The sequence below is a fragment of the Lotus japonicus genome, chromosome 4 (assembly GCF_012489685.1).
Source record: "Lotus japonicus ecotype B-129 chromosome 4, LjGifu_v1.2".
In the NCBI taxonomy this organism is placed as follows: domain Eukaryota; kingdom Viridiplantae; phylum Streptophyta; class Magnoliopsida; order Fabales; family Fabaceae; genus Lotus; species Lotus japonicus.
Window position 1 is genome coordinate 24,872,691 of NC_080044.1, and position 22,400 is coordinate 24,895,090.

Genomic DNA, 22,400 nt, shown 5'->3' on the forward strand with positions numbered 1-22,400 from the left:
TTCAGAATTCCTTCTTTGATTCCAACATAGATGGGTTGCTTTGAGGAGATGAGAAACAGAGGAATGTTGGATCTGGACTTGGAAGAAGAAGAAATGGATTTAGAGAGATAATTAGGGTTCAAGGTTTTGTCATGGCTGGTTGATGTGCATGTGATAATTCTTCATCTGACATTTTCTTATGGCCGGTTGCAGACGTGTTTGTGCAGCTTAGTGGCATCTGCTTCCTGACTTTGCTTTTGGTGTTCTGCTTCCTCCAGGAACTGTTATGTTTTCTTTCTTTTTTGTTTTGGTTTTGTTCCTTTAGTTCCTAGTTTCTAATTTATGTTGTTTAGTTTGATTCTGGGGGAACTTTTGTTAGTCCCTTTGTGTTTCCTGTACTTGCTACCTATTGGTTTTCTCTTTTATCTATATATCTTATTCAGTTTTTCTAAAAAAAATTAGGTAAGGGATTATTAGATTCGGGATTTTATTAAGTTTTTTCTTTTTTTTCTGCTTAAATAAATGAGTTGGAATTAAAAAATAAAGTTTTAATTTAAAAAAAATAAAAAAGCCACGTGGTATTGCTGACTGGGACAAAATTGAGCTCTAGCACACTTTGACCTTAATTGAATTAAAAAAAAATTTTAGGGACCCAATTTGATGCAAAATTTTTCTAGGTCCTGGATTTGATTCCCTTTGTAATCTCAGGGGCCTTTGAACCATTAAGCCTATAAATAATACTAAAGATGAATCTAGGAGGTGAATCCACTACAAAAAATAAAAATCTTCATGGATGACACGTTTGGGATCCAAGATTTTGATTGAAGGATAAACAAGATTTTGATTTTGTAGGATAAATGAAAAGGCTTTTTTGCTTGTACGAAGAGGCTATTATCTGTCTGTCTAGTAGGTTCAGCAAACTGACTGAACAACAATGCATCACGCTTCTTCGTTTTATGAATCTTGACCTTCCCTTCCACTTCGAAACCCTAATTCCCAAATTCTCGACGAACGAATCGCACCACCGCATCGGAATCAATGGAGGGAGTGTTATCCGCCATTGAGCAACAGAGCATGGTCTCTTCCTTCCTCGAGGTCGCTCAGGGTCAGACCGCCGACACCGCCAGACAATTCCTCCAGGTTCACCACTTTCACTGTCACACTTTTTTCCCTGTTTTACTCCAAAAGTTTGGAACTTTGCATGATCAGTGGTTAAATCTGCAATTGGAAAATACATGGGTTTTGAAATTTGTTTTTGGGTCCTGAAATTGTTGTCAATGGATTGTGATTTATATTGTTAGTTTTTTTTTTGCTGTGATCTATTATGCAGGGAAGCTCATCTTATGTGTTGTTGTGTAGAAAAGTGTTTTTGATGGGTATGGATTGAATGGGGGTGTATTATAGATTGTATAGAAGTTCAGTTTGGTGAGTGTTGTGTGAAAAACTTGTCTTGTCACTTGATTTTAAGGGCCAGACTGAGTGATGGAGAGTGAAACTAAATTAGTGATAGAAAGGCATGCATACATGCATTTTAACTGTGAAGCTTGATGCATAGAATGTGATTGGGATCTATAAATTGTTGTCGTTGTAACAGGCCACGAGTTGGAAACTTGAGGAAGCTCTTCAGCTGTTCTTGATTGGTAATGAAGCTGGGGCAGTGCCGCCGCCTTCGTCACACACTCCGCCTTTAGAAAATGCTGATTCCTGGACTGATCATCAAACTTCAAGGTAAAGTAGTGTGAACTATGATTTTGATATCGTCAATCAGCAGTCTTTTGTTGGTTGCTTTCTAACTTGCGGTTGTTGTAGTGAACCAAGGAAGGATGCTGCAAATGAAAGTAGTGGCCATAATGATGGAGAAGATGTACGTCCTCCCTTACCTGTGATAAGGGAAACTCTTTATGACGATGCAATGCTGTTTGGGTATGTCTTACTCTTCCTCATTTATTTGTTTGCCTTGGAAACCAAAGGGTTTGCTGCAGATATTTAGTGTTTTTGTCTTTCTGTCATTCATTTTGATGCAAATGTGATTCCGTTAGGTCTTTCTGTCATTCATTTTGATGCAAATGCGATTCCGTTAGGTCTTAACTGTGATATCACTTAATTTCAACTACAATGGCCTATCCTTGAAGAATGAAGTTCAGTTTTCCTAGCATTCCTTTAGTTTCATGTTCGTAGTTCATTAAATCACTAATCTTGGGATTATTTTTGTTTCTATGTATATTCAGTGTTTTTATCAGTCATTGGAACACATATCCATATAATAAGTAGTCCTTCTCCCTTTATCTATGCGTGGCTTTGTGGACTTTCTAATGATGAACTGCAGAGAGTAAGGTAAAAGAAAAGAGGAATTGTTGTGACTGGGTAGACAGTCTGGTGATGATCTATTAAGAAGCGTAACACTGGCAACATGTAGATTGTTCCATAATATAACTTAATATATACCTTGTGAAGCGATATTGAAGTCAAGAGCCAAGTAATACTTTTTTGGATACTTGTTTATTTAGGAAATAATTTTATCTGTTAGTTGTGCTCAGTGAGTTTTTGAAGTTACTAAGCCTTATCTTTTGTTATTTTAGTGTATATGTGATTTTTTGAACGTCAAACTATTTATTTTTAATTGTATTTTGTCATGTTTATGCAGAGCATCAAGGTTTGGACAGCGTCCACAGGAACCAAACGCCCTAGTTGCATTTCGTAACTTTGAAGAGGAAATGAGACGTCCAGGGGTTTGGGAATCAGATCAAGGTGCTGCCTCAACACCTGAGAGTTCTCGTGATAATCTTGCTTCACTTTATCGCCCTCCTTTTCATCTGATGTTCAATGGTTCTTTTGACAAGGTAAATGTGCTTCTTAGTATAGTCTTTTCAGATTCTCTTAGAGGTGGAATTGAGTCAACCCAAGCTCAAGCTCAAGTTCAACCAATATCTGTTTATTCAATTTTGTTGGAACTTGAGCTTAATTATTATTTTTATGCTCTATTTAAATGCTGCTTGGGACTGGATGTTGGGCAACTAAAAATAAATGAGAAACTAATTTAGTGTCATGGAGCTGAGAATACTATGATTAATTAGAGGGTACACGAGACAGGATAGAGGTAGGAACACAACTATTAGGGAGAAAATTGGGGTAGCCCCCCTTGTAGGAAAGACGGTAAAGTTGAGTCTTAGAGATGATTTGAGTATATGTGGAGTGTAGAGGCACCTATGAAGAGGGTTGATTTGGTGGCGGATAATCCAGTCATTACTGTAGACGAAGATCAAGGAAAAGTATAGGCTAAATCATTAATATAGACTTATAGGTAGATGATATATTTGTGAATGATACATGACAAGGTATTATGGTGTTAACCCCACCTTGTGGTAAAAGACTTCGTTGTTGCTGTTGTTCAATTTTAAAATGTCGAGTTAATTACACAAGATTTCCCTCTGTTTTATTAATTTTCACATACCCTCTCTATTTTAGAAGATAATGAGATGTCCCGTAAGACCTTAGCGCTTATGTATGCATCTGTTAAATTTTTAAGATGCTCTACATACAAATTCATTTTTATCATAGTGTGCTTCAAAATGAATATAAAAGTCAGGCTTGTCATTCCCGGATAGCGGCCGACCCAAAAGCAGATATAGCTGGCATCCATCTCTATATTACATAGGTATTTTTTTTTCTGTTTTTTGAATATTTGGGTACGTGCCAGCTCCATATTATCAATCTTGGATAGTAGCATGGAGTACCCGAGCCCAAAAACACAATAGCAGGATAGTAGATAGTGGGATGGCCACTATCCTGAAGATTATAATACAAAATAAATCAAGCTACACACATGTATATACGTATACATAAAATTTACTGAAAATTAATTATATTTGTAATAAATAATAATGTGTCACAGCCTAAACACAATAACAATCAATCTAGGATGAATGAGAACATACCAAATAAATTAAAAAAGGAAAAAAGATGACGGTCACTCGAGATGTGTAGTGAAATATTGAAATAATGAAACATGCAATTGATATGCAGTTGAGTTGACCATGGTTTGGTCTTTGAATACAGGCAAAAGGTGCTGCTTCCTTGCAGGACAAATGGTTATTGGTGAACATACAATCTAACAAGGAATTCAGCTCACATATGGTATTGTATCTTGGTGATTCATTTACATTTTCTTGATTGTTTGTTTAAGCGATAGCATTACTGGTGTATGTTTGCTTTGTTTAAGCATTAACATTACTGGTGTATGTTTGCTTTGTGAAGCTTAATCGGGATACATGGGCCAATGAAGCTGTTTCTCAGACCATCAGTACGAACTTCATATTCTGGCAGGTCAGTTTTTTGCGTTGTTGACTTGAATAGTGGTAGTTATTTCATTTTCTATGTAACTATTATTTCGCATGCTAGCTTTCCAAACAATTATAGTTGCTCTGTCTCTTGAATCTTGATTACTGAAAATGACACTCTTGAATCTTGATAACTGAAAATGACACCGTAAGGCTGCCAGGATAATTGAAACCATGCTTTATTAGGTTGTGTTGCTCACTTACTCTTACACATCCCTCTTTGTTTATCTCCTTTCAGTTTTTCTACTTCTGTTTGGGGTTTCTCAAGGACTGAGATGGCTGAGGGATTTTCTTTGACCAGGATTTGGAAAGAAATAGTGATTGTATGGTACTTAGTAGTGTGTGCTGCTTTAGGTTCTAGATGGGAGGGTTTGAGTCTTGGCAATTTGGCTTGCATAAACATTGCTCTGATTGTTCCACTTCAATTAGTGGGCAATTATTCTTAGTTGTAACTCATCAGAATTTCCAATGCTTAAAGTGATAGTATCTACAGCTTGCATCTGGGCTTTATTGTGATATTTGCAGCAGTATTTATTTCTGTTGGAGTGTGAAAACCCTAACAGCTGAGCAACTATAGATAAGGGCAAATAGGTAATTTTAGTTAATAAAAATACTGAATCTAATTTGAAAATAGAAAAATAAAAGACACAAAGAAGGAAAATGCTTCTTTACTAGGGAAATCTATTATTAAATCCTTCTCTAAAGATATACTCTTGCTCCTAAAATATAAGATAAAAATAAACTAGACTCAGACCCACAAGACAACTGGGCTTAATATTTAGGACCCTAATAGTTTCTAATACTTAACACATGCTTTTATAGTAGATTTTTGTATTATATGCTGTTGTCCATCTTCAATTATTATTAATTTATTATTAATTTATTATTTTGCATGTAGGTGTATGATGATACAACTGAAGGCAAAAAGGTTTGTACTTATTACAGACTGGATTCTATTCCTGTTGTGCTTATTATCGATCCCATCACTGGCCAAAAGATGCGTTCCTGGTCTGGAATGGTTCAACCTGAAAGCTTGTTGGAAGTAAGTGATACGACTTTTTAACATACTATGATGGAAATTTTGTCTAGGGAAACCGAAACATCATTCATGTGTGAATCTTGTAGTCAGTTGTTTTTTACACTTGCTGATTTGATGAGTCTTGTGCTTTTAGGGTTTACTAGGATTCCTTGATGCTGGCCCTAAGGATCATCACACTACCTTATCTCACAAGCGTCCTAGAGGAAGTACTAGCCCACCAAAAGCTAAAGGTTTGTTACTAGTCTCTATCTGTGCCAGTTTGTTCAGTGTCAGAATGTCTTGATGTTTATGGTGTGTAATTATTGTGTGATGTTTAATTATTTACTTCTTGTTGCTTATCAACTCTCCATATAGTTGATACCTTCCATATCTATTGAAATTAACCTTGCTCACACACCTTAATTCACTTCTGATCATGGCATCTTCTTTTTTTCTCTTTTTTTTTTTGTATTGAAAATCTGTACTGCCTGAATACTGACGAAAAAATTATCTTGCACACATTTTCATCACCATCCTGATCTTATTTGACATCAAAGTCATAGTAGATGAGAGTAAAGAGGAGGATGAGGAAGTTCAAAGAGCTCTGGCAGCTTCATTGGAAGGCATGACTGGAGGAGATAATATAGATGTTGATGTTGCTGTCAATCAGCAAGAAGCAGCCTTGCCAAAGAGGCCCACGTATCCAACCTTGCCTGAAGAACCTAAGGTTGAAAGAAATCTCCTTTGCAGAGTTGGTGTCCGACTTCCAGATGGACGCCGGGTTCAGCGTAACTTCTTACGCTCTGATCCTATTCAGGTAAGACATGATGCTCTCATATTCCTGTAGGAATTTATTGAACGGTATGCTGTCATTGGTTGTATGTATGACTTCTGCCATTTTAGAACTCCACAGCTGTGTGCTTGAGTGATAGAAGTACTAAGATGAGTGACCTCCTCGGAAGTTCTCGTGTTGCATCCCTTTCCTTAGTGGGATAAGGCTTTTGTTGTTGTTATTATTGTTGTTGTGTATGCTTTATATTTCCCTCTTCAAAGAACTGCTGGGTACGATTCTATATCTGCTTATGCTCTTGTGGTGCAACATCATTGTGAAATGGAGACTGTTGTGGAGGTTTATGATACTGAGTCTCTGGCCTTATTAAATGTTACAAATTTTTTCAGTTCCTATGAATATAGCAAGGAACTTTGATTTTGGTCAATCTGTAGTTTGGGTTTAGTTTCTGTTCCCTATTTAAAAAAAATGACCGCATTTAGTCCTTATAATCGATGTAATTTTGTTAAGGGGTGATGCAACAAATGGAAAGCTAAAGCTACATCATTACTGAGCACAATAGTTAAGAAGGAATGTTTTTTGATATGTGCAAACTTGTCTGCTGGTTCTTCTTACTATTGGGTCTATCTGTGAGATGGAAGCTTTACACCTTAGGAGGATGTGGAGTGATCAGAGATTCGGGGCTCTGCATCAAAGTCCTTTATTCAACTTCAATAGAGACAACAAAGATAAGGATCAAAGCATCTGCAAAGTGATATGATTGCCGGGTTCGAGAGTGGTGATGACAGCCATGATCTAGATCTGGGCATCACCACCAAAGTTAATGATTTGGGCAATCTTCTGATAGGGCTGTGGGGACTGGAGTGGGTGATAAATTGGATCTTGGGGAAGATGGTTGATGAGCTTGTGTTGTGTGTTCTCATTCATTTGTCATATCCCCGGATGCAATGTAAGATGTGGTGACGCATTGCATAAGAGATGTGAGGAAGGAGATGTGAGAAGGAGTACATGTTACATACGTATGCCATTTTTTATGCATAGTTGTGATGACCTGATATTCTATTTTTTTCATCGTTTACTTAATTGAATAATTTTAATGGTGAGGCTAAATGGGCTACTTTTAGACAACAAGGATAAGGATTAAAACAAAAAAGTGCACTATATAGGGATCAAGTCATGTTAGTCTTAAATTTATTATGCACACCCTTCTTGCATGATTTAATTATGCACTAAGATACTATTGGAGAGTTCATGAGTGTTTTATTTGATGATTGAGGGATCCATGGCAGTTATTTTACTAATGATAGGTGGATGGAAATGGTAATTATCTTGGCCAGGTTTAAGGTTCTAAGGATTTTATTTTCTTAATTTGAAGGAGTGTTATGTTATTTACGAACTGGTGAATTCACCGACTTCTTAAAAATGCATGATTCTTTAAATGTTTAAATCAAGTATTTGAGGTGATTTTGTGTTTGTAACTAGTTTATTTATCTTTTTTGGATCATCTGAGTGACTCTTTGTTTCTCTTGCAGCTGCTGTGGTCATTCATTTCTGCTCAGCTAGGGGAAGACGAGACAAAGCTGTTTAGATTAACACAAGCAATTCCTGGAGCATCTAAGAATCTGGACTATGAAAGCAATTCAACCTTCGAGGAATCAGGCCTTGCTAACTCCATGATTTCAGTGACTTGGGACTGAGTTCAGATTCATTGGTAGGTTGAATTTTCAGACCTGAGAAATTCGGTTTGGTGATACCTATTTATATGGATCCCGTTTTTCACCTTTCGGTATGAGGCTAGTTTATATTCAGAGAAAACGGGAAGTTTTATTTAACTTTTTGTGTGTATAGACTATGAATCTGAATGATGGGTATCATTAACGAAAATATATCAAGGTTTTTAGTTCTCTCCTAATGCTTTGTTCGAAGACAAAAAGTTTACTGGACAAATGTTTGCTGGTACTCTGGTAGTAGTGACTTAACTTTGTCCGTTTGTGTTTTAATTGAAAAATTGGCTTCAGCGTGGAAAGCAGTTCTCCATGCACCCTAATCATTAAGTGTTTTATTTCTTTGATGGAAGGCATGACATATATCACTTGAAAGGGATTAATATGTTGTCTTTTTAATTGTATATACATAATCCAGATTATTTTATTTAAATTTCACTATGTACTATAATTATATGGTTACGACAATTCCCATGGAAATGTACATTTATTTCATATTGAAGTTTTTTAAAGTTTATCTAAGCATATTTTACGATACAATATAAAATGTTTTGTTTAAGAGAAAAGAGAGAATAAGAGAAGATGAGTAGAGAAAAAGATGTGAGAAATAAAGTAGATTTTATAAGTTCATTGGCATATAGACAGATAGAGGGAATGATGTGACTTTTCTCTCTTCGTTTGGTGTTTGGTTGGATAGAGTTTGGTGTTTGGTTGGATAGAGTAGAGAGAAAATTAACTTGGGTAAAAAGGCACTTTTACCTTATGTATAAAATATTATGTATGATTCAATATATAAATTATGAAGGGTAAAAAAAGGAAACTAGGGTAAAAAAGGAAACTAAAGAACATGAAGAAGACATGATATTTTATATGGTTCTCAATTTGAGAAGGAATTATGGTTATTCACCCCTCTTTTCCACCTCCACCTTAGATGAATAAGAAGAGAAAAGAGAAAAATTAGTGATATGATATGTTATATGATAGGAAATGCATAAAAAGAAAAAAAAAGTGTGAAAATGAGATGGGAGAGAATGTGAAGTGATAATGAATTATTGCTCTTTGAGAAGATTGCATTTAGGTGGTGGTAGGACCCACCATTTCAGTCGCTTTCTCCACTTGTAAGATGCAAACCGAACAAGCGAGGAGTTCTATTTTTAGCTTAATGCTCTACCTTCTTTCTCTCTACTCAAACCATCTCTGAACAAACACCATTAGTGTTTTAGGACTCGTTTTATGATAGTATGAACTTATGCAACACATTATGAGTTTATCCATTGTTTGGTGTGTATAAGCTTAGCAATCATTTTACTCATATATATTAAAATGATGAATTATTTAATCTGTCTATTGAGGTGAGATAATGCTTGATAAAGTTATGACGTATAAGATAATTGCAAAGATTTAATCCACAAAATCCATCAAAGAAACAACAAAAATTATACAGAGCCTATATAATTCCAATAACCCTAGGAAGCTAAAGTCCTTTCAAAACTCACACAATCAACCAACACAAACGAAATCATGCATGTCATATATTCTAGACCCTGAACCAAAACACAAACACAATAGGCTAATAAATCCTTCATCCAAAGGCCAATCTCAAACCTAAAACTGAAAAAGATGAAGAGTAGTGGCGAAACATCACAACACATGCAAAGTTCGTCGAGGTAGAGAATCTTACCTTGTACTTGATCGCGATGGAGAATACTTCGAAGTCGGAGGATTGAAGGCGTAACATTTGAAGTTTATCGTTCACGTTGGGAACAGAAGAAGACGAAGAAGAAGAATGGAAGAAGATGAACACAGAGGCTATAATTGGAAGCTTAAATGATTTCAATTTGGGAAAATCGTTTCAAAAATTCTAACCATGGTTTAATCTTCTTACCGTGGGTTAATATTTTTACCTAACTTACCATAGTAACTTAACTTAGGGATTAATTCATGAATGATAATGGTTCTGGGGTTGGATGGAATTGATAACAATAGTTACGATAATTAACAACCAACAAAAATGATATTTCAAAATTATGACGTCATCCTCGCACGCACTTGATACACGTCGACAGGAGTATCGTACCCCCAGCTGAATTCGGGTATGGGGGAAGCCACCTTGAAAGTTTGTGTTGTGGGTTTTGAAGGGGTCAAGGGGAGGTGGGCGGGGGAGCGTTGGTGGTGTATGGGAGGTCGGTGGGGGGAATGAGGAGGTTGATGGGACCAAAAACAAGGACGAAGGTGATGGTAGGGATGACAACTTTTACCGGCATATGACAATTCCTGCGGGGATTGCCCCATTTTGGGACCCGATCTTGGGAATTTTTCCCCATGAGGATGGGGGTGGGGATGAAAATCCCTCGAGACAAATTTGGGGATGAGGGTAGGGACCACCCCTTGTCCCGCGGGATCCCGCCTGGTGTACATAGGTAAAAGTTCAATAATACCCTTAATAATAAAGTCAAGTAGCTAATAAGAAAATATAAATGATCATGAACGTAGTTGATTAGGTATCTCAAAATTTCAGTTTGAACAACATATATTTAATGAAGATAAAAATGTTGATTGAGGTAAAGAAATATGTGGTTTCTATGTTTAAACATTTGTGGTCCATATAGAAATTTATGTATTTTTATTTTATTTTAATGGTGTATTAGTGATTCCCATGGGGACCTGTGGGGAGGTGGGGATTGACAATGAGGTAAAAATTCACTTTTGCCACGAGGATGAGGAGTAGGGATGAGGACAGGGAAGGGATCCGAGGATATGGGGTAGGGGAATAGGAATAATGTTCTTTTCACACCTCTCTTTAAGGTCGAGAGAGATGAAATGAGGAGAGAAATAGGAAGAAAAGAAAAAGTAAGAGAGAGAAAGTATGAGATGTGATAGATGATAAGATGAGAGAGATAAAAATAAAAAGAGGTGGAAATGAAGTGTTTATAAAATGAGGTGTGTATATATCATTAGGAACTCCCCGCCCCCACCCGCGCGGGTTCCATCCTAAGTGTTGGAGGAGGGAGGAAAAAGGGGTGGGCTAAGGCAATGGGGTTGGTAGGGAATTATAAGGTGAGGCAGTGGTGTTGCAACTGGCTAGAACTGGTAGTAAAAGAGGTCAAATGTTGATACATTTTTTTTACAAAAAAAAAATTAGTGAACATAAAAATAGTGCAACCCACTATTGGATACCGTGGCAGGTTTAGACTGCCAAAAAATTTATTAGCCGTCTTAAACCGCCACAAAAGTGAGGTGTCTCATAGTAGTAAATATTATTTTCATGTCTTTCGATCATCACCATTTTTTTAGGAATGACATTAGAAAGACTTTATTTGTAAATATTATTTAAAAATAAGCTTTTTGATTTTTAAAATAGAATTACTAGTAACCCTCTCTTTTTAACATTCTTTTATTTTTGTATATTAAAAATATATTACACCCTCTAAAGATTGATCCCTTAGCATTCCTCTTTCCAATGAATAATTATTTGTTGACACCTAAAAAATGAGGTGGAGGAGGAGAGAGATAGGAAGAAAGAAAAAAAGTAAGAGAGATAAAATATAAGATGAGATAAATGATAAGAGGAGAGAAATAAAAATAAAAATAGGTGAAAATGAAATGTATAAAAAAAAGAGGTGTAAATATATCATTGTTGCTTTCCAATTACATGTCTTCGAGTTCTTATCACTTTGCTATTATTTAGGGATTGATATTATTTCTTTAAGAGTAAAATGCACTCACCTCCCTTAAGGTTTGCCAGAATGACACTTCACCTCATTCTTGTTTTAAATCTACACTCCACCCCACCTCCCTCTAACAAGTTAACACCATCTAAATAGAAGCTAACAGAATATTCTTTTCCTCATAAGAATAATAATAATAATTAAAAACTAATAAGTAAAATAACAAAATCATTTTTTAATTTTTTATTTAGAGTAACAAAACTTTTCAGCAATAAATATAAAGAACTTCAAATTAACTTATAATAAAAATATTTTTAAAATGGTAAACTTCATTCGTTAAAAATATAACTTATTTAGAACAAAAAAATTTATTCTCTTTTTAACTCAACTAATTATTTTAAATATTTAATAATAATTAAAATAAAAATCATTTTTATTTGTTTATTTTTTTGCTATCTTTGTTGGGTTTGTACTCATCCTTTGTCGAGAGGGTTTATATCTCGACTCTTTATGAATACAATAAACTTTTTACTTTCAAAAAAATATAAAGAAATTTCAAATTAATTTATGATGAAAATACGTTTGTACTATTTTATGAATCTATATTTTTGTAGTATCTTGTTCTAAATAAGTTACACTTTACAGCAATGGATGTACTGGATCTCGAAGTTACTATAATAAAGAAGATATCCTGAAGAAAAAAAAGTTTACTGACCCTATTAGACATTAGATAATTTTTTTTCATTCTCCCAAAGGTTACTATTTTTTTGTTTGAAAATTGTCCCATACATGGATTATAGCTTATGAAGATCATTAACGATTGTTGAGTTAACTCTGATTAACAAAATAGTCTAATATAATAATGACAATATTCATAATTTGAAGATTAATTTATAGTTAGTCATATTTATTCTCAAAATCTGAAAAGTTTTAGATTATTCCATACATTTCACCCTTAATTTAAACTATAACAAAAATATTTTTTTTTTCACTTTTTTAACGAATGAATTATAAGTTAATTTGAAGTTCCTTTGTTGAAAAGTTTTGTTACTCTAAATAAAAAATAAAAAAATGATTTCGCTATTTTACTTATTAGTTTTTAATTATTATTATGAGGAAAAGAATATTCCGTTTGCATTTTTTTAGATGGTGTTAACTTGTTAGATGGAGGTGGGGTGAAGCGTAGATTTAAAAGAAGAATGAGGTGGAGTGTCATTCTGACAAACCTTGAGGGGGTGAGTGTATTTTACTCTTTCTTTAATTATATAAAATTCATAATAAGCCGCACAAAATTCATAAGGCTTCATTTGGTTGGAGGGAGAGGAAAGGAAAGGGAAAGAAAACACGGAAATCGAGAAGTGAATTTGGACTAAGGTTAGTCCAAATTCACTCCTCAATTTCCGTGTTTTCTTTCCCTTTCCTTTCCCCTCCCTCCAATCAAACATAGCATAAGAATGAAACTCATATAGTATATAGTTAGTGAACTTTATTCAAACTTTAACCAATTAAAAAAAGTTAAAATAATGCTGCTAAAATATCTCCTATTTTTTAAATTAGTAGTTGATATTTCATCTTTGGAATCTAGCAAATTCACCATGCGGTACATTCATTTCAACAGTGGAGGACCCCAGTTGAATCATAAAGCAGCGCATGTGATAAGACTGAAAGGTAGACGCACGTACACTGGTGGGTCAGTAACTGTCACGGTGAACGTGGAAAAACCAGTGTGGACACAGCAAAGCCAAAAGACGACACCATGTTTCCTCAAAAAGATTAGTACTAGTAATTATCTAAAACAAAAAGCAGAAAAGGACCTCCCACTCGTGATTAATCCATTGAATATCGGGCACTACCTTTTTCCCGAACATTCATTTGGATTCATATGTATCTTTCATGATTGATAAGCATAAATAAGAAAACAAGAGTAATGTTTCATCTACACTTCTTTTTTGAAGTGAAAAGTGGAGAGGTGGAATGATGAGAGAGATAGAAAGAAAAAAAAAAGTAAGAGAGAGAAAATATTAGATGTGATAGCTGATAAGATGAGAGAGATAAAAATAAAAAATGTGAATATTAAGTGTTTGAAAAATGAGGTGTGTATATATCATTACTTAGAAAACAAAGATTGGTTAATTACATTAAAATAATTCCACCCTCATTTTCCTTCTTTCATCTATCCTGAATGAAATAAGAAAGAAAATAATATGATATAGTATGATGTAATGCAATATAAGATACTGAAAAATAAATGATGGACAATAGCGTTAGTTAGAGGGCGACAATATAGTGATGCATTTTAGATGGACGATGAACATGTGAAAAATATGTTTTTTATGTCAGATGAAAAAAACAACAAATAGATTCAGCAAAATGTCAATAAAGCTCATATAACATGGGCTCAGAGGTAAATCCCTTCATTTGCAATGCATTAGGCCAATAAAGGTCGATCTCATGTGTGCAATACCAACAACTGTATGTGAAAGTTCAAACTGGTTGAGAGTTGAGACCATTAATTAGGTAACCTGAATCAATTTTATAAGTTCATCCATACAACATTTTGGGGTACTAATGAACATACCTGTGAACCTACATTTTAGTTGGGTTAAATTGGAGAATAAAAGTTCATATTTAAGTGACTTTTTTTCTCCTTTCATCTAATTCAGATAAAATAAGCTGGAATTGAAGAAAGTCGAGCCCTCTTTTCCGCTAACTCATTTTAAAATGATATTTTTAATATAATAATAACATAAGGGGGATTTTAATTAATAACAATATTATTTTTACATATTATGTTGTGATCCATTAATAATAAAAAATTTCGCATTTCTAGTAGTTTTACCATCTTTGACAAAAAGAAATAAAAATATTCAACAAAATAGAATATATATAAGTTATTTCATATTTCCTCTTGTAAATAAAAAATAAAAAAGTTAGTTAATGCTTTTTTAATAATTAAAAAGTATTCAATAATATATTAAATGCTGTTTATCTAGTGTCGGTAAAGCCTTCCTTGACTAGACACTTGCTTTTATTGCCCTATTTAAGACAAACTAGCTCCACTATGTAACTCGCTTCAAACACCAATTACCTCACTCTCTCTTCAAACTTTCTCACACTCATCTTCTCCATGGCTCGCTCTTTGCCTTTGGTTTCCACCATCTTTGTCTTCCTTCTGCTTCTCGTGGCCACTGGTAGGTTCATTAATCTAGCTGCTCAGATCATACCCTAAGTTTTGCATTTTTTTATGGTGATCTCCATTATTTATTGAATAATTATGTACTAGTACTAATTAAGTATATATATGAGAGTGACAACATTTATAGTGTGATTTATCTTGATCTAACTCATAGCTAGTTTGATTTAATTTTCTTTTCACTTATTTTAATTTGTTGATTAATTTAATTTGTGGTGAGTTTCACAGAGATGGGGCCAACAATGGTGGCAGAAGCTAGAGATTGTGAGTCTCAGAGTCACCGCTTCAAAGGACCATGTGTGAGTGACACCAATTGTGCCTCTGTTTGTCATGGAGAAAAATTCTCTGGAGGACATTGTCGTGGTTTCCGTCGCAGATGCTTCTGCACTAAACACTGTTAATTATAAAGGAGTTACCTTTATGAAAAATTAATCACTAGCTATGTCATGAAAGATGATGGATCAATCACCTTTCATTATCTATCCTCTCATGTTTTAAAAGACTAATTTCCGGTTTAGAATAAAGTTACCCATTCTATTATGGGTCTCTTTGTTTGTCTCTCTTTCTTTTTCTATCTATTTTGATCTTTCGATCATGTTATGGGTGCAAATGAATTGATGAAATAAATATGTAATTTGTTGTTTTCGTGCGATTATAGAATTAGATGATATGATATGCCTCTTCCATATTTGCTTAACGTTAAGATCATCCATAAATGTAGAAATTAAATGCAACCTTGTCCTTAATTGCCATCATACCTAAATTTGAGATGGCAATAAATCCTTGCAGCTTTGATGACCACATGTAGCTTTTATTACTGACCTGATTCTGTGGTACTACCATTTTTGAGATGGCAATACCATTTTTTTAATTAATTTTATAAAATATTGGGATGTTGTTAATCAGTTCCTTTAATTTTGAAAGTCAAGAACATATTTACTCATTAGGTGTATTAACATTTTGTACGTTAATTTTTATTCACAAAAAAATCATTTTGTTAATTTTTTAAATTAAAGAAATTTAATTATGTAGAATTAAAAAAATACAGGAATTTATTAAAATTTATGGAATAATACAATATTAGATGTTAATTACATGAAAAAGGAAGAAACAACTTCCAGAAGATTTCTTTACATGCTGAGGTACCTATTGTCAATTTGAACTATCCGCCAAACCTGCTACACCTGGTATACTGTCCAATACTTTACATCATCATATCACATCAATGTCTGCCACTTGGTCACTTGTGGTGCATTCAAAGAGTAAGGGTGTGTTTGTTTTACATTTGTGGTAAAAGTAAATATGCTTTAAATTTATGGAACTTTTCTGTTTAGGAAAGTGAAATCTTCTTTTCCAATGCAACTAAAAATCCATTCTAATTGGTCCAAACACACTAGTCCATCTGTTCCTAATTAATAAGATCTAATAACAAAATTGCACTTCTTAAGAAATTATTAAATGTCTCTAATTAGTGTAATTGATTTTTTTAAAAGGCATACATTCATCCATATTTACCATTTGTTATTTTCTCTCACTAATTAATGATAAGTGGTAATTAAAATTTTAGAATTGAAAACACACAATTAATGTGAGGGGTATATATGGAAGAGTATAATACTTTTTGATTAATTATTGTAAAATGTTCTATATTTAATTAAGAAAATGAAAAATTTAAAATTAGGTCTTTTTTTTTTGTTAAAGAAAACTAGGTCTTATAATTAGGAACACAACCTGATTATTGCTTTTTAGTTAAAATACTGTTTTTTTTTTGTCAAGGGTTAAAATATTGCTTGAACAGACCTTGGGCAACTATAACCTAGTTCATTTAACCCGCTTGTTAGGCCAGAACCGTGGGACAATCTTTTTTTAAAAAAATTGTTCTAACCTAATGCTAGAGACTCATTTGTCAGTATAATTTTTTTTAGTACGTTTTGTCAGTGTAATTTATGCTTAAATATGTTTTTAGTTCATCTCATTTATTTAAAGATGAATCTAGTTAAATTCCTATAAGATAAATCTTTAGTAATTTGGTCTTAATATATTTTTTTATTTGCGACAAGTCTAATTTATCAATTTTAATCGGACTATTTTCCACATGGCTAGCCTAGTCAACTAAAGGTCGGCACGTGGACTTTTCACATTAGTTTTAGTCTCTGTAAATTTTTTAAATCTCATCTAGTCTTTTCCCTCCCATATTCTTCCTCCTCTTCTTCTATAACTCAAGCGAGACATGGGATAAATAATACTCATTGCCTGGAGAAGCATGGATAAATAATACTCAATGCCTGAACAAGTGGTGACTAAACAATGCATGGAGAGGCAACGACTGAAGAAAACTCAATGTGCCAAGACGATGCACGTACAATAATACTTGTAAGGAGAAGTTTTTGATACTTGATAGTGAAAATCTAGGTGTTTGCCAAGGATTGGACGTAGCCCGCCAATATAGAGTAAACCAGGATAAAAAACTTGTGTGCATTGTTCGACGCTTAACTCTTTACCTTAACTTTTACGCAACATGTCTCTGGACGAAACATTTAACCAAAGTGAATTACATACGACGTCCAAGAAAATCTAGTCAGTTGCGATCGAATTATATGGACGTAATCCAACCCCCTTGTTGTGTTCCTTTGATCTAACCTTCAGCATAGTGACTCGTCGCTTCAATTGGTCATACATTCAAATTGACTTTAATTATGTCTTCAGAATAGAACGAAAGTGTCACTGTGTTTAATTAATTAGACACAGTGTAAGGATTTGAGAAATGTATTCCATCTCTCAGTACCTAGAGACATGAGACATGAGTCGTCACAGTCTCAGTCTTCTGACTCATCTCGAGTTATGACTACTCTGAGACAATGTTTTCATTGTCAGAAGAGTTAAGATTACTTTTTTTTCATATCTTTGGGGTTCCTAATGAGTTGTCATGACCGAGTCTTTGGTACTTGTTATCGACATTGTTCTCGTCGGGTCACAGTCAACTTCACTACATGTGAATCAATTCCTATCGTGCACACACATATATATATCTATCACACGCTTACACACATCATTCATATAATACCATGTTGCATCTCGATACTCTTAACTATTCTAATACTGCGTTATCAAGCGTAGAGTTGTTACCTAATCGGTGAGAGTGATGAATACTACAAAAACCACCACCTATTAAAATAAGAAGAGTATATCTAACTCCACAAACACTTGAATATTAATATTATATTAAATGAAACATAAAAATATAATGTAATATGAAAATTGTGAAGGTAGTACACAAGACTATACCTTAGGGTGTATATGACTTATAATAAAAGTGGCCGTTGATGGATTTGTGGCGTTCTGGACTTCTCACTGTGTTAAGTTCAAACGCATATTCATATAATATTAACCATTTTACGAGTGTAAGTATAATAGTTAAAAATTTCATATAACTTTTTTCAAGAAATATCACTTGTCGTCTAAACCCTCTACCGTTCTGTTAAAGCTGAAAGTAAGATCTACAAGACAATTCAACACAAGTGAAGGCTCTACTATTTGGTCACTTCTATTTTTTAGCTCTAGCTAACAAGCGAAGAACATTGTCTAAAGAATGGGCGCCATCTTTGATTAAAAAAATATATCTGACAAGCTTGGAGAAGAAGTCAAGAAGCAAAATCACGTTGACCGAAGCAAGAGGTACAACATTGTAACTGTAAGATCAAGATTTGGTCATGTGGTACATCTCTATGTTTTGATGATAACAAGTATTTATTTGTGAATGAACAACTATGATACTCTAACGTTTGTCTTAAGTGTTTTGACAAACAGGTTCTGATTCTGACACCAGAAGATATATTCATCAGAAGATCTGAAGACCAGAAGATCTGAAGATCAGAAGTTCTGAAGATCAGAAGCTCTGAAGGATCAGAAGCTCTGAAGGATCAGAAGATCTGAAGGTCCAGAGGTTCTAAAGGACCAGAAGCTCTGAAGGACCAGAAGCTCTGAAGGTCCAGAAGCTCTGAAGCGTCGTCAGATCAGAAGTCAATGGTTAAAGGCAAATGTCACTATCAAGAAGTACAAGAGCAGTGTACTATTCTGAAAAGCCTACCTACTAAGGTTCAGCCACAGCAGGTTCTGGAAGTTCCAGAAATGCCCTCCAACGGTCATATTCTCTCAACAGAAATATCCTTTGCACCTTGGACTATTTAAGGCTGAAGAAGAGAAGAAAGAATGTGGAGAGAGAAATCAAGAGCTGCAATACAAGAAAAGATTCAAGCCTCCACTTTCTTCATCTGTTCTTATTTAGTTTACACTCAGCTTATTTAGAAGCAAAACCTTTGTAAACACCAACCTCAAACAGTTGTTTGATTTTCCTTAAGGGACCGGGTAGGTCAGTATCCTTAAGAAGACTAAGAGAGTGAATCTTAGTGGTGATTCCTTTAGGAGATCAAGGTTGATCGGATCCTAGAGAAGACTAAGAGAGTGAATCTTAGTGTAAGCTAAGTCAATGTATTGTTAGTCACTTGTAGGTTTCAAGTGCAGTTGTAACAATTATCTGATTAGTGGATTGCCTTCATTCTAAGAAGGAAGAAATCACCTTAACGGGTGGACTGGATTAGCTTGAGGGATTTATCAAGTGAACCAGGATAAAATACTTGTGTGCTTCTCTCTTCTCTCTATCTTTATCCGCTGCACCTTCTATCTCAGAGAAACCGAAAAGATTTACTTTAAATCTTAAGGAGAAAGTTTTTATATTCAAAACTCTATTCAACCCCCCCCTTCTAGTCGTTTTTCACACCTTCAGTAACATCAAATTGCCAAATATTATCAATCAAAGAAGGAAAAAAGTTCAAGTGCCACCAACTAACTGACAAGCTACATCTTTTTCAGCAAAGAGTCTCCATCAAACAAGTAACATGCATTTAATGTGCCTGACAAAAGGACCATTTTATCTAATGGCTAGAGCTTGTTGTGATCTACATGCTCCAATGGTTATTACCACTCATAGAAGCACTTGAAGTATAAAAGGAGGACTTGAAGATTTTCAACATAAGAATAACTAGCAAGAAAAAGATTGACGAACACATAAGCTGAAATTATGATCTTGAAATCTTCATCAAGGCTAAGGGAAATATCCTCATCCACTTTGTCTGCTCACAAGAGAGATCAAATCGTAAGAGTCAAACCTTTTCATCTTACTCTCTCTAGATTTAGAACTAAAAGTATACCTCAGAGTCAAACTCAAATCCAATACTTTGTAGTTCTTGTGCTTAAAATCTTTCTACCATCACTCTTGTAAGAAGAAAACAATCTTGAAAAAGATTGTAGGAGAACTCCTTGAGAATACTAGAACTAGGAGAAGTCCTTGAGAAAACTTGTAAAGGAGGATTCCTGTAGAATACTTGTAAAGGAGAAGTCCTTGATACTTGACGATTAGTGAAGTCTTGGTGATAGCCAAAGACAAGACGTAGACATATCGTTTAAGGGGGTGAACCAATATAAAAATCTTGTGTCTCAATCGTTTACTTACTATGTTTATTTATCCGCTGCACTAAACAATTGCTAAAAGGTTTTGAAACTAATAGTTACTTTGAAAAACCAAGTTTTATCACAACACAATTCAAACTCCCATTTCTTGTGTTATTCATTACATCTCACAATGTTGGTGTTGGGGTCTTGTTTACGTGCTCTTAATGGAGAGGTTTCATGTCACAAGTAGTGGTGCCTTGTTTTCCATGTTCTCTTGTTGTAGATGTTGTTTTGTGGTGGTGCGAGTCTTTTCTTTTCTCTTGCTTTGGTAGATGTAGTTGATCGTTGAGGTGTCGGTTGTTATCTGTCCTCAATGCAGTTTGGGCTTGGAAGTTTTTATTTTACTTTGGTGGTGTTCATACTTAGTGAGCAATAAGAAAGACATAGATACAAAACCCTAGCGGAAGTAAGGCTTTGTAATAACCTACCCTCTAACATGTAAAATGAAAAAGTCCTTCGTATAATATTAAACCTTAGATTTTATAGAGGATGGTCAAAACCATGATCATATATCTCTAATGGACTCGTGGGCCTTATAATCTCCAAGTCCAAGAGCCCTTACAAAGTCTAGGCTCTCCCGTAGACGAACGCTTTCTCAAATATCCTAAGTGGCTTTCTGATCATAAGCAGGTGGCCTTCGTCCACCCCCTAGTAGGAAGCATGTCATTCGGCCCACCAGGTGTGTCTCTTCCCTAGCCAAAGTTGCAACTGCTTAAATGGAGAACACTTCGCTCTGCCTCTCGTGGCCGCTTCCTAGATGGAAGCTTTTGTTGATTAAAGGGCTCGTTTAATCTAAAAGACATTGTGTATGAAGCATGAGAGCTAAGAGTGGCTTAGTTTCTAGCTTCTATAATCTTTTCTAGCCCAGCCCACATGGCTTGGCGAACAACTCATCAACACCTTCATCTTGATCTTTTCCTTTCTCTCCGCTACTCTCAATGGAGGAACCACCACCTAAAAAACTGCAGTCGCCCTTATCCCAAGGGGAAGCTTAGAAACCCTAGGAGAGCACCCAACAGATATATTCATGACTGTTTGTTTTTTGTGTTTTCCAAACATATACTAAATATATATAGTAAGCGTAAGCAATCAATTTTTCCAAATGTCATTTCGCAATGAAATAAGTACATTTACCATATACATACATTATGATACCTTTACATATTACCAAACATAAGGATTTTGCTGGTCCGCAACAAAATGACATATGGTGTGGGGTATCTTGCTGTTTGTGTACAGCTTTGGGGTTAACGTTGGAATGGGGCTTTTGTTGGTTTTTTCTTCTTCTTCTTTGCTGTAATTTTTTCTTTGCTTTATTTCTTGCTTGTATTAAGAGTTGGAATACCCCTAATACTCCATTTGAATACAATATTAGCTTATCAAACAAAAAAAACCAAACATAAGGATTTAACTTTGATCAGACTTCACAATGTTTTACAACTATTATAAAGTTGATATGTATAGCTTGTGACTCATTTCTTGACAATGACAATTGTCATTATTAACTAATCGTTTCTTCAATTTTATACCTTAACTAGAAATTAAACCCGTGCACGAGTTCGTTTTTAATTTGTATTTTTTAATTGTAATATTTAAATTTGCAGAAAGGTAAGAAAGTTATTATTTAGAAGAATATTTAGAATATATGTATAATTAAATATAATTGAGTTATGATATTCTCACACTTTCTTTCTCTAATAAGGGAAAAAAGGATCAAACAGTTAGATTTCTTTTTTTTTTGCTTCATCGGAAGAAAAAATAGGTAGATTTCTATTGAGATTGAAATGAGAGTAATTTTTTTTTATATAAAAGAAATTTAATTACTTAATTAGATTAGTATTGAAATGAACGTGGTAGTCTACTATTTTTTTTTCTAATATTGATTTAGTCGTTGCAATGATGTTATCAGTTGTGCTAATTTTTTTTATCAAGATTGATGTGGTTGTTTACCATTGCTGGTGGCATAGAAGTTCTTTTAAAATCACTTTCACGAACATAAAAATAGATTCTATCTAACTGCAGGATGGACGTCATTTGTTCCCTTTGAATGATTAAGTTGCTATTTTTTTCCATAATATAACAATATTGAGGAGTGAAAGATTCCTATTTCTTATCAAGAATATAGTGAGTACTACATTTTACACTTATCTTTCTAGTGCAGTATATAAATTTATGTGGCTCAC

General features: G+C 34.4%; 2 protein-coding genes across 3 annotated transcripts; both read left to right on the top strand.

Annotated features, from left to right (window-relative positions):
- Positions 1-746: 746 nt before the first annotated feature.
- Positions 747-8,171, top strand: LOC130711386 (plant UBX domain-containing protein 7). Of its 2 annotated transcripts, none has more exons than XM_057560974.1 (10): positions 747-1,119; positions 1,574-1,707; positions 1,789-1,902; positions 2,624-2,819; positions 4,036-4,113; positions 4,234-4,302; positions 5,215-5,358; positions 5,489-5,585; positions 5,892-6,151; positions 7,657-8,171. In XM_057560974.1, the coding sequence occupies exons 1-10, from the start codon at positions 1,018-1,020 to the stop codon at positions 7,819-7,821; spliced, it is 1,359 nt and encodes a 452-aa protein (XP_057416957.1). In that variant the 5' UTR covers positions 747-1,017; the 3' UTR covers positions 7,822-8,171. The 2 variants fall into 2 exon arrangements, with proteins under 2 accessions (XP_057416957.1, XP_057416958.1); XM_057560975.1 differs by having other exon boundaries at positions 5,901-6,151.
- A 6,375-nt stretch (positions 8,172-14,546) lies between these two features.
- On the top strand, positions 14,547-15,352 carry LOC130714669 (defensin Ec-AMP-D2-like). Its single transcript, XM_057564591.1, has 2 exons — positions 14,547-14,707; positions 14,938-15,352. Exons 1-2 carry the CDS (start codon positions 14,644-14,646, stop codon positions 15,108-15,110), a joined length of 237 nt encoding a protein of 78 aa, XP_057420574.1. The 5' UTR covers positions 14,547-14,643; the 3' UTR covers positions 15,111-15,352.
- Positions 15,353-22,400: the final 7,048 nt, after the last annotated feature.

Excerpts from the sequence above, each read along its gene's own strand:
- LOC130711386 (XM_057560974.1), top strand. The coding sequence starts at position 1,018 with ATGGAGGGAGTGTTATCCGCCATTGAGCAACAGAGCATGGTCTCTTCC. Across the intron at positions 1,708-1,788 it reads ACTGATCATCAAACTTCAAG|TGAACCAAGGAAGGATGCTG; the intron begins GTAAAGTAGTGT and ends CGGTTGTTGTAG. Across the intron at positions 5,359-5,488 it reads AACCTGAAAGCTTGTTGGAA|GGTTTACTAGGATTCCTTGA; the intron begins GTAAGTGATACG and ends TTGTGCTTTTAG.
- LOC130714669 (XM_057564591.1), top strand. The coding sequence starts at position 14,644 with ATGGCTCGCTCTTTGCCTTTGGTTTCCACCATCTTTGTCTTCCTTCTG. Across the intron at positions 14,708-14,937 it reads TCTGCTTCTCGTGGCCACTG|AGATGGGGCCAACAATGGTG; the intron begins GTAGGTTCATTA and ends TGAGTTTCACAG.